This window comes from Saccopteryx bilineata, chromosome 4 (assembly GCF_036850765.1).
Source record: "Saccopteryx bilineata isolate mSacBil1 chromosome 4, mSacBil1_pri_phased_curated, whole genome shotgun sequence".
Classification (NCBI taxonomy): Eukaryota; Metazoa; Chordata; class Mammalia; order Chiroptera; family Emballonuridae; genus Saccopteryx; species Saccopteryx bilineata.
The window spans coordinates 42,373,710-42,386,625 of NC_089493.1; the positions used below are offsets into that span (position 1 = coordinate 42,373,710).

The 12,916-nt window shown below is 37.1% G+C and overlaps 1 protein-coding gene and 1 non-coding gene across 2 annotated transcripts in view; one reads left to right on the top strand and one right to left on the bottom strand.

The window, feature by feature from the left end:
* Window positions 1–215: 215 nt before the first annotated feature.
* Window positions 216–288, top strand: TRNAK-CUU (transfer RNA lysine (anticodon CUU)). The gene has a single exon. It is a non-coding gene; the product is annotated as a tRNA-Lys (tRNA).
* Window positions 289–4,697: 4,409 nt separating this feature from the next.
* The window catches only part of ACTR10 (actin related protein 10), a 29,084-nt gene continuing 20,865 nt past the window's right edge, over window positions 4,698–12,916 (bottom strand). The window contains exons 11-13 of the mRNA XM_066275850.1: window positions 9,550–9,631; window positions 8,422–8,623; window positions 4,698–5,571 (exon numbers count right to left, since the gene is read on the bottom strand). Coding sequence (XP_066131947.1) covers window positions 5,390–5,571; window positions 8,422–8,623; window positions 9,550–9,631 — 466 coding nt within the window. The 3' untranslated portion in view covers window positions 4,698–5,389. The remainder of the gene's footprint in view (window positions 5,572–8,421; window positions 8,624–9,549; window positions 9,632–12,916) is intronic.

The window sequence follows — 12,916 nt, forward strand, 5'->3', positions numbered from 1 at the left end:
CAAAGATTTGCATAAATTTTCAGTGATCTCGGTATACTCAAGCAATAGAAATTATTTAATTTAAGTGAAGTTAAAGAAATATTTTTTAAAATTCTTGAAAATAATTCTAAAACGCATATTTAATAGTGATACAATTTTTATAGATAATATGAAAGAATCGCCTAGAGTAGCTTAACAGTGACCAAGTAGCAAAAAACCAAGCCGGACATCCAAGCGCCCGGCTAGCTCAGTCGGTAGAGCATGGGACTCTTAATCCCAGGGTCGTGGGTTCGAGCCCCACGTTGGGCGGCGATGGTTTTTTGTTAGCTTCTTACTGAATTTTGTTTTAGGGTTTCCCAAAGCATTCTAGGTAAGGAGGGATCCTTGAACCTAATTAATTTTAATATTTTTAATATTAACCAGATCTTCGGGAAAAACTTGCAAACGAAACAGGTCTCAGACTGCGCTTGCGCACTCAGAAGCACACTTTCTATTTCCTTTCTGCGACCCCTTCCCAACCTCCTCCTTAAAGCACCTTTCAGAGGAAACTGAAAGGCCACTGTTTAAAGTTGAGACTCGTTTGGTGTTATTGCGCATACATGCATAGTTTCTGCTTCTAAGAGAACAAAAATGAGCGACAATTTTGGCACCTTTTCCAAAACTTAAAGATCTCACGTACAAGCAGCTGGGGAGGCTGGAGAACTTCGAAGAAAATGTGTCTTCCTTTTTTATTTTATTTTTTATTCATCATAGGGCCTGTCCTGGAGTAGGCGGGAGGTAGGGGAATATCCCCTGGAGAATACACAATGTTTCTATAATCAGATCTGTACAACCAGTACATACTTCAAGTTTTCTTCAGTTGTTCTTGGGACTGTACAGTATTTGGGATCTGTTCATCTAATTGGATGGCTATTATGAAGTTAATATTCTGGTAAGAGCGAGGCTCTTTGAAACAGATGCACAAAAGAACTGAGATATGAACATTCAGATGGGCATTTAGGCGTTTACAGGAGGCAGGATTTATACCTTCTCTCTTCACTAAGAATTCTGAAGTAGCCAGAAAGAGAGCGTTCATACACACCCGGACCACCACAACAATATCCAGGCACATTCTGGAATCTTGGTGCTCCAACCTGAAGCCAACCCTACCGATAGCACTAACTAGTTCCTATACCTCTGTATGTTATTCACCAGCATTCCTCCTACTTAACTATCATTTTTTCTTTCTTCTTGTTTCCTTCAGCATACAAACATGCTGTTAGTCCTCTATCTTAAAACAAAACCAAAAAACTTTGACCTAGTTTCCCTGCTGGCTACCATTCTATTTGTTTGGAACAAGTCATCTCCCTTCCAGTAGCCTTCATTCACCATTATTCTCCTTGCATCTCCTAATCCTGACAATACCTTCAGCCAAACCAAAAAATCACCTGTAATTGAACAAGTTTGGTTTTTACTCATTGCAGGTATAAAGCTGAAATTTGCTAAGTAACAGTACTCATTTACAAAACAGGATATTTGCTGTTTTGCATTGGACAATGACCAACTTGTCAAAAATGGATGTTCTGTGGGATGACAACCTGAAGTCCAGGTCTGCCATTCTGACTAGCCCACGGTAAGCGGACTATAAATCAAGGTTTCCCACAACCCTCTCCTCAGGTTTGTTAGTCTACTAGAATGGCTCACAGAACTCAGGAAAACATTACTTATTTCTAGTTTATTATAAAGGATACAACTCAGGAACAGCCAAATGGAAGAGATGCATAAGGAGCCTTCATACCCTCTCCTGGAATGCCACCCTCCTGGCACCTGGCACCCTCCTTTCACCATCCCGAAAGCTTTCTGGACCCTGTCACTTAGGGATTTTTATGGAGACTTACTTCATCACGTAGACATGATAAACTCAATGTCCAGCCCCTCTACTCTCCCAGGAGGATGTGTGTGTGTGTGTGTGTGGGGGGGGGTCTAAGGATGTGAAAGTTCTAAGCTTCTAGTAAAGAACTGGTCTTTGGGGTGGACAGCGCTTATCCTGTAACTACCCAGGAGCCCACCGAGAGTTGCCTCATTAGAACAAAACCCACTCTGTTACCCAGGAAATTCCAAGGGATTTAGGAACTCTGTAAGATGCCAACACCCCCATCACTCAGGAAATTAAAAGGGCTTTAGGAGCTCTGTCAGGAACTAGGTGCAGAGACCAAGTATATTTATTATGCCACATTTGCTTGTTTTTTTCCGAATCAACATGACCCCAGGCCCAATCACTATTCCAATAGGCAACTACCCACCATCCACTGTACCCTACACTTTTCCCCATAGAAGTTATCTTCCAACTTGTTGTCTCCTCACTCCTCCTACCCCCTGGGAATGTAGGCTCACAAAGGCAGTTTTGTCTTTGCTAACGTATCTCAAGCACCTAAATTACTATCTGGCAGATATTTAATAAATGTGTTGGACTAGTGAATTAAGAAGGGTGTATTAGTTTCCAAGGGCTGCCATAACAGAGTACCACAAACTGAGGGGCTCAAAGCAACTGAAATGTATTGTCTCGCAGTTCTGAAGGATAGAAGCTTAAAATCAAGGCACAGGCAGTCATGTTTTCAAAGGCTCTCTTAAAGAATCTGTCCTACGTTCTTTCTCTTAGCTTTGAGGTCACCAGCAATACTTCGTGTTTTCTTGGCTTGCGGATGCATTAACTCCAATTGTTCCCTCAAATGTTACATGCTTTCCCCCCCGAGTATCCCTGTTGCTCATGGCATTTTCCTCTTCTTATATGGACACCAGTTGTATCATCTTAGGGCCCTCCCCAATGATCTCATCTTAATTTAATTACATCCACGAAAGACTTTATTCCAAATAAGGTCACATTCACAGGTTTTGGGGGTTAGGACTTCAAAATATCTTTCGGGAGCACACAATTCAACCACTAACAGCTCAATTTGTTAACCTCAGCCACTAGGTGTCTGCCACTTTATAGCTAGCTATCAAGTTGTATTTCAGTCAGAGACCTTATTTTTTATATTATTCAATGATGAAAAGCTTCTCATAAACAATACATTCAACAAAAGACAATTTTAGAATTTACCATAAAAAGTCAATGTTAATAGTAAATCCATGTAATTTACAATATAGTAGTGCATCTATTCCCAGGTTTCAAAGCTAAGAAATAAATGGACTGGGTCTTATGGAGCTTATATTCCTCAAAGGAAGATAAAACCTGTGTAGAAATGATTACAAGGTTAAAACTGTTAGTGCCTCATCTCCAGATGTGTTTTAAGGGAAAGATCATGACTTTGGTGACAGAGTGCTATGGAAAAGTGGTAGGCACAGAAGACACAGGAATCTCAATTTAGAAATGAATGTATTAGGAAAAGAGATGGCAATTTTGAAATTGTATAGTTTTATTCACTAGCTTAACATGGTTTTCAAGTTCTTCATGATCTAATCCTAAATTATAATTAGCAATGCCTCATCTCAATGCCAAATGCTTCAAGATTTTGGATAGAGAATTCAGTTCATATAGCCTGAAATAACCCACAATTATTGAAATTCTACTTGTTCTTCAGGAATATAAAAAAACTCCTCTATGAAGTTTTCCTTGACACCTTGGTCAAATTACATCAGTAACAAGCAATAGCCACCTACCACATTCTGGTTTTATAATCAGTTGTGTATATAGCTATGTTTATCCTGTAAACCCCCTGAAAGTTCATGTCTTACTCTTGTGCCATTTACAGCTATCTAAAACTATTCTAGGTACATAACAAACAGTCAATTAATACTGAATCAGTCTTCTTCAGATCCTCAAGCAGTACATGGTGACAAAATGGAGCTAGAAGTATTTTAAAAACACATTTATATATACAAATATAAAAACGAATCTTTTCTATTCTTAATGTCAGGAACCAGCTTTTTCAAATGTTAGTTGGCAGTGATGTATCTTCATACATAAAGCATATGACAAAACAAGGCAGGATCCAGAAAAGGATGATCAAAATGATTAAGTAAAAATGGACTTGGGATATATGGTCCAGAAAATAGATCAATTCCTACTCTGTCTTCAGGAATGAGCGTACGTAGGTACATACAGAATGGGCAAAATTGGGTTTACAGTTGTTCATATGGAATATAATAATAATACCATGAATAAACTGTTTGGTATATACACCTACCCAACCCTGTATTTCCCACCTTTATAGGTACCTAGAAAGAATGAAACCAGCAAAATTGAAGCAATAGGTAGTTCATTAAAAACAAATGAAGAAAACAAAATTGAAAATTAAACGACTGAGTATATGATTTCAAAGAACTGCTAACCTGAGAAGTACACACAAAAAAGATTAAAGATGTTATGACACACATTTATGAAGCAGTGCATAAAAATGCATAAGATGAAATATCTTTGCATGAAAATATTTTTTTCTTACAAATATAGAACGGTTGATAAAAGAAACTGTACGTAGGCCCTGGCTGATTGGCTTAGTAGTAGAGCATCAGTCCAGCATGTGGAAGTCCCAGGTTTGATTCCCAGTCGGTGCACACAGAAGTGACCGTCTGCTTCTCCACTCCTCCCCAACTCTCTAGCTCCTTCTTTCTCCCCCTCCACAGCCATGGCTCAAATGGTTCAAGCAAAATTGGCCTTGGGCGCTGAGGATGGCTCCATGGCTTGCCTCAGGTGCTAAAATAGCTTGGTTTCTGAGCAATAGAACAGCAGCCCCAGATGGGCAGAACATCGCCCAGTAGGGAGCTTGCGAGGTGGATTCCAGTTGGGGCGCATGTGGGAGTCAGTTATTGCCTTCCTGCCTCTCACTTAATATATAAAAAAAAAAGAAAGAAAAAAGAAACTGTCAAGTAAGAAAGTAAATATCTATACACTTTGTTTTACAAATGCTTACTTATGCTCCCAAACATTCTCAGTCAAAATAGTCAAATATATCTCTGAAAAAAACACATTATTATATCATGTACACATAAATACAAAAACAATAGAATTTTAATAAAAAGACCCATGTTAATACTCAAAATAACAGATAATGGTAACATTTGTTCTTTGAATGAAGTAAGTGCTAAAAATAATGATATTAATGGAGTCTCAATGCCCAGGACAAATTATGTGAATTGTGGAGAAAATATGTTGGTTATTCTTTTTAGAAAATGTATTATGTAACAAATATCCAAAACTAAACTGCTTTACTATATTTTATTGATATCTATACAACAAATTTCATATGCGTCAGCTACCATTTTGCCACTACACAAGAAAAACAAGTCAAAAGAATTAAACATTAATGAGAAAAGTACAGAAATGCTTTTACTTCCACAAAAGTCATTTCTAATAGCATCTTGCATACTTTGTACAATTTGCCTGTAATTGATCTGATAGTGGAAATAAGCAAAGTTGAACTTATTCAAACTTTTATTTCTCAGTGGAAAACGCTCTTTTCATCAGAGGTGGTTGGGCTTTCCCGACATCAAACATCATTTCCAAAGGTGGGTTATTAAGAGAACACCAATCAGGAATACGGCCTGTCTGATTATAATATTCCTTTGAGACTGAACGGCTCCCCAGTATGTCTTGTAGTGCTCCAAAAATAGCTCCTGTGTGATAAAAATATTTTTATAGAACTAAGATGAAAACTTCTACCAGAAAATTTTATGTACATATATATCCATATTATTCTATGACAAGACAGAATAAAATTCAACAATGCATATTTATACTCTTCAAATTAATTCCAGTTAAATTGTTCTATATCTTATATTTTAAATAATAGGTTAAGTCATAACTACTGTTACAGCCTATAACAAATTACAGTGAAAATGATAACAAGTATTACTGTGTCTCAAAACAAGTGAGGCAGACCCTGGCCGGTGGGCTCAGCGGTAGAGCGTCGGCCTGGCGTGCGGGGGACCCGGGTTCGATTCCCAGCCAGGGAACATAGGAGAGGCGCCCATTTGCTTTTCCACCCCCCCTCCTTCCTCTCTGTCTCTCTCTTCCCCTCCCGCAGCCAAGGCTCCATTGGAGCAAAGATGGCCCGGGCGCTGGGGATGGCTCCTTGGCCTCTGCCCCAGCCGCTAGAGTGGCTCTGGTTGCAGCAGAGCGACGCCCCGGAGGGGCAGAGCGTTGCCCCTGGTGGGCGTGCCGGGTGGATCCCGGTCAGGCGCATGCGGGAGTCTGTCTGACTGTCTCTCCCCGTTTCCAGCTTCAGAAAAATACAAAAAAAACCCCCAAAAAACAAAACAAACAAAAAAAACAAGTGAGGCAGAGTGGGGTGAAAAGTATTTTCAACTCTATAAATACAAATAAATACCCTTAGTTTTCTTTGCCACAACTCTCAGATTATATCAATGAATAAAATAGCACTGCAAAACCCAAAAAGCATCATTGTAATACCCTAAGAATCTATGTTGAAGACCTTATAAAGACCCTACAAAGCAGTCTTTAAAAAATAATTTAGTAACTAAATCCATTTGTCCTAGATCAAAATAACATTTTGATGAAAATCAATTTTACTAGAGATACAACATCTATTTAAAATGTCAATATTTTGTTTTTCAGAAAGATTCTAATACCTATTAGCTGAAACTGCATCATTAAACACGTATCAGAATATATACAAATAAAACATCCATGATTGCTTTTCTGTTTAAAATAGTCTCTTTATTAGGCTATTTCCTTATTTCAACGAAACTATAATTTTCTAAAACATTCAATGAACTTAATATGAAGTATAAGAATTACTATTTTTTTTAATACAGAAAGGCTTTGTCTTTGTTGTTTATAGATTTTAGAGAGAGAAAGGGCAAGAGGGAGTGAGAGACAGGAGTATCGATAACCTGCCAGCAACTTTTGTGCTTCGGGACAATGCTCCAACCGAGCCATCGGCCAGGGCAAATAAAGTATAATTATAAAATAAAAAGATCAATTTTCATATGGCTCACAAATTAGCTTTGTAAGGAATTAAAATATGTTTTAAAAAATGGTAGCATTGCGCCCTGGCCGGTTGGCTCAGTGGTAGAGCGTCGGCCTAGCGTGCGGAGGACCCGGGTTCGATTTCCGGCCAGGGCACATAGGAGAAGCGCCCATTTGCTTCTCCACCCCTCCGCTGCGCCTTCCTCTCTGTCTCTCTCTTCCCCTCCCGCAGCCAAGGCTCCATTGGAGCAAAAGATGGCCCGGGCGCTGGGGATGGCTCTGTGGCCTCTGCCCCAGGCGCTAGAGTGGCTCTGGTCGCAATATGGCGACGCCCAGGAGGGTCGCAACATGGCGACGCCCAGGATGGGCAGAGCATCCCCCCCTGGTGGGCAGAGCGTCGCCCCCTGGTGGGCGTGCCGGGTGGATCCCGGTCGGGCGCATGCGGGAGTCTGTCTGACTGTCTCTCCCTGTTTCCAGCTTCAGAAAAATGAAAAAAAAAATAAAAATGGTAGCATTGCTAGAATAAATGCACAGTTATCACTTTTATGAGGGATGACTTTAATTGGACAAAGAAATTTAAAAAAATTAAAAGTACAAATGCTGGCCCTGGCTGGTTGGCTCAGCGGTAGAGCATCGGTCCAGCGTGTGGAAATCCCAGGTTCGATTCCCAGTCAGGGCACACAGGAGAATCAATCTGCTTTTCCACCCCTCCCCCTTCTCTCTCTTCTCCTCCTGCAGCCATGGCTCGAATGATTTGTGCAAGTTGGTCCACCTGGTGCAGAGGATGGCAGCATGGCCTCCCCTCAGTTGCTAAAATAGCTTGGTTGCCAAGCAACAGAGCCATGGCCCCAGATGGGCAGAACATATCAGGGTAGGGAGCTTGCTGGGTGGACCCATTCAGGGCACGTGCAGGAATCTGTCCCTTTGCCTCCCTGTCTCTCATTTAATAAAAATAAAAAATAAAAAAATTTTTAAGCCTGACCAGGTGGTGGTGCAGCAGATAGAGCGTTGGACTGGACACGAAGGACCCAGGTTTGAGACCCTAAGGTTGCCAGCTTGAGCGCAGGCTCATTGGGTTTGAGCAAGGCTCACCAGCTTGAGCCCAAGGTTGCTGGCTAGAGCAAGGGGTCACTCACTCTGCTGTAGCCCTCCGGTCAAGGCACATATGAGAAATCAATCAATGGACAACTAAGGAACTGCAACAAAGAACTGATGTTTCTCATCTCTCTCCCTTTCTGTCTGTTTATCCCCATCTGTCCCTCTCTCTGACTCTCTCTGTCTCTGCCACAAAAAAAAAAAAATTAAAAAAAAAAAATTAAAGAATAGTGCAAATGCCAAGAGAAACAGGTATGTAATTCTGAAAATTAGCAATTTAAGGAAATGTGAGTGTTCAAAGAAAATTCTTCAATAGTTCTTTTAGTTTATTAAGTGAGCAATTTTGGACACTGAATCATCTGGTCTAATATATCCATTAGTTATAGTATTCAGTACTCAATTAGTACATAATTGTTGTATTCTGAAAACTAAATACTTACCTCCCAACCAGGCCACACAGTTAGCTTTTGCAGGTGGAGTATGAATTCGAAATGTCTTGGTTCCAAGTGTTTTTTTGTATTTTGGTTTTTCTACCAAATACCTTATTTCAGCAAGCAATCTGTGGAGAAATCCTGGCAACATAGATGTGCCACCTATGACTACCAAGTTCTCTGCTAATTGCTTCCTGGTGTCTATTGGACACTGTTATTAAAGAGGAAGGAAAAAAAGGAATTATTCTTAACTTTATAAAATAATGCTTGACTGAATTTAAGAAAATATTACAAAAAGGGTCACAGCAAGGTTTCTTTAACAAGGGAGTTTTTCATGTAGCAAGTACAACCACCATGATAACACTGCCATACACTCATAGAGAACTTAAAAAAAAAAATTAAATATATAGAATTTTAAGTTCCACAGAGTATTTGGTAGTAATATGCAAGTACTCTCATTTTCAAGATAGAATGACTGAGCTGAGCAAAGAACATGAGAAGAAATAACTTTTCATTTATGTTTTAGAAAGTAAAATTTTCATTTTTCTAAAGTATTAACTTCACAGAAGTTAATATTTTAGAATTAACTTCTAAATTAATTATATTCCAGAGCCAGTTGTCAAGTGGGAAGGTAACAGTCTTTGAAAAATGGTTTCCATATTAGTGCTAAGAACAAGAAATGTTCAAGTCCTTCATTAACATTATATTTTTCATAGAAGTCCGAGTAGAATCCCAGAAGTCAACAATCTCTTTCAAAGTGATATATTTCACACGAAATTCTATGAGTCCACAGTAATTAAACAAAAGACATATTAACATATGCACTGGAATTTCAAATTCAATATCACACAAACCTGACTTTGAAGAATCTACAAGCCATACTTGGACCAAAATAAAAACCTGGTATTGGTGCTATGAAAAAACTGCATGACATGTCTACAGTACTTACTACCCCTCAGGTTTGAAATGTTGTAGGTACTGTATCTTAGTGCCAAAGTAAACCTGAGTAACTAAAATTTAACATAAAAGCTAAAAAATGTAACCAGTGGCTAAAATAAAATTAAACAAAATAACATTTAAAATTTTTCATTAAAGGGTTACGGTCATAAATTTAAACATTTTATAAAACAAAAATACCTGCATAAGGGAATCCAATATTAAAGTGGCAACTGATTTCTCTTCATTATCTTGTTCAAAAAGAATTTCCACAACCGAATCCCTAATGAGGTTAAACACAGGGTGATTTGTTGGCATCACATAATATGTCACAGCATATAACATTAGTTCTACTGATATTAGTTCTACTGAGTACCAGTATCATGTTAATGTAGAATAATTATTAAAACACAATATGTTCGCATTCTGTAAATGAGAATAATAGTACCTGCTTCACAGGTGTTGGGGTGAGGAGTCAACGAATTAATAGAACAGTGCCTGGCACATAGGAGGCACTCCCTAAATGTTAGCTGCAATTACTATTATGTATAGATTTATATATATTTTGTCTAGCTATGTCTCGTTAAACTTAATAAGAGAAAGCAAACACAATTCTGTAAAAGATTCAACAAGCAGATCAATGGTAATACAAGAGATTTAAAAGCAACAGCATCTCCCTCCACCAAGGCATTTCTTTGTTTTTAAAAATAATACATGGCAAACATTACTAGTTGCTTTATAATATATCCACTTTCCATTTTTCTGTTTGTTCTCAAATTAAAAGAACCCTATTTTTGAGTAGCACAAGGCAGACCTTTGTGGCAATATAATATTTCTCTATCTTGACTGTGGTGGTGGTGATTACAGAAATCTATGTGTGACAGAATTACAAAGATCTATTCATATACATTACACCAATGACAATTGACTGGTTTTGATACTGTAGTATAGTTAAGTAAGACATAATTATTGAGAATCTTTGCAACATAATTCACAATCTTTGCAACTTGTGAATCTAAAATTATTTGAAAATAATTTTACCCACTTTTAAGGTGGATATTATGCCCCACCCCCATAGAAACATTCCATCAGCTTCCCTTGCAGCTAAATGTACCTAAAGCCCAGAAAATAAGATGAAGGCAGACGTGGTATGTGGACCTTCTAGAGCCTCCTTAAAAAGAGGAAGTGCCTTTTTCTTTCCCTGCCTAGAACTGCTTGCTTGAAACACAGAGGTGGTAGCTACAACTCCAGCAACCATACTGAACCCCAAGGAAAAGGGTTACCCCCCAAAGTTAATATAAAAATGTGTGGGTCCCTGATGGGAACTGTCATATCATCTGTGGACTATCTATCTCTGAACTTCTCTTAAATGAGAGACAAACTTCTATCTTGTTGAAGCCACTATTTTTACATTTGTATAAATGGTGGCCAAACTGAATCCTAACAAATTCAATACAAAACCAACTATGCATATGCATATAAAACACTATTTTAAAATCATAAAATTGGATTCATACTATGTATACTACTTTAAATCTTTTTTGAATCTTTTTCAAAACATACAATTCTCTTCATGAGACTTGGCTTACTTGGTAACTCTCCATTTCATCAGTATTCTGAGGCCTGTAATATTCTGAACATGCATGGATAGTCAGCCACTAGTTGCTATGCTTGCTTAGTCTGCTTCTACCAGCTGAGTTGAATGCAAACAAAGCATCAGTTTCATTTTTTTAAAAGTTTCTTTTTTTTTTTAATTTGAGGATTTACTACTAGTAGGTGAATTATATTAAAGCATCAGTTTCTTTTTCCAATTTTTTTTGTCAGTTGATTTGATATTAAAATTACATAATTTAATAATTATTACTCAACAAATAAAGTACTAGGGTAAAAGATAAGTTGTTTTTTCTGTGACCTACATTGAGTGCTTTGGAAAGATCATATAATTTTTAAAACCTTTTTAATTGTGTAATACAACTGTAAATGCAGGAAAAAAATATCTAGAAGGATTCTGTATCAGGGCTGTCTCACAAACAACTTTAAGTGCTCACTATAAAAAAAACCCTGGAGATCACAAACCATAAATGATAGGGTTATATAAATTTAACTCCTATCTCTAGAAGCACACTTATCTTCAACAGAAAGGTCTGGGAAAAAAGTCTGGATAATAAATACTTAAGTTAAAATAAAATGTTTAGTATGTAATCTTTAAAAAATGATACTTTCCTTTAAATGACCCTTCTTTTGATTAGCAATAAACTACTGGTATGGGGTTCTTTTTTAAAAATTTATTTTTAATTATTTTTTTCATTGATTTTAGAGAGAGAAGAGACAGACAAAAACACTGATCTGTTCCTGCATGTGCCCTTACTGGGGATCAACCCACAAGGCTACATATCAGACTATGTCCTAACCTACTAATCTATCTGTCCAGGGCTGGACTGTATCTAAAAAGATTTCAATGGAATTAGATTTTTTGGTAGGAAAAACATGTTAGCCAACAATTGTAAATTAATTGGGTTTGGAAAGTGAGCCATAGTGGCTTTTTTTTCATTCTCAACGTACCTCCTACAATTATGTAGCCAAAAAGCTCCATGTTAGTTGAATTTCTTTAAATGCTTATTTTCTTTTATTCTAGGCTCTACTAAACAATCAGAAGAAAATTTAAAATATTAATTTAATGAATATAACTTATATAAGAGGTAAAATGAGAAAAAGTCACTACCAAAAAGTGTTGCATTCTCACTTTTTTGTTCCTCCCACCTACCATCTTAAATATCTGTATATTTACATTTACCTTTTAATATTTCAAACTCTGTACTAATTATCTTAAAATCTAACAGGATCTTAGATATTTATATAATAATTCTTTTCTGTGCATCTTCTGATCTAATATTTTACAGATGAAACTTGTAATACAAATTTTATAAAGCTTGGGTATAAACAAAAATTATATTGGTACTAATATAATTATGAAAGTCCTTAGCAACACTTTTATTGCATCATCAGACAGAATAACCTAATAAACAATAAAAAAGTAAATTACTAACTAATCCTAGAGAGTCAATATATTTAGAATGCATTCTTTCTAATAAGACAATATTTTAAAATGGGATTCAGCAAACTATGGCCTCCAAGCCAAATCAAGCCCACTGTCTGTTTTTATAAGTTAAGTTTTACTAGAATGCAGTCACATACATTCATTTACATTATTGTCTATGGCTGATTTTGCGCTCCAACTGTAGAGCTGAGTAGTTGTAACAGAGCCGGTATGACCCACAAAATCTAAGCTATTCACCACTTGACCCTTTACAGAAACAGTTTGCTTAACCCTGTTTGAAAGTATCATACTTTATTCTCCACCTCAAAGAATGGTTAGTTTTATTAATTAAACTCTGAATTATTCTGATAAGAAAGAATATTTTTTACAGTTTTACAAAATTAACAAGTGAACTTGACTTGAAGGAACTACTGAGCTAAAGCCAGACCCAGTTTTACAAAATTAAGAGGTTGAATAATGAAATTATGATGAGGTATAATGAAAAACACATAACAACTAATGACAATACTA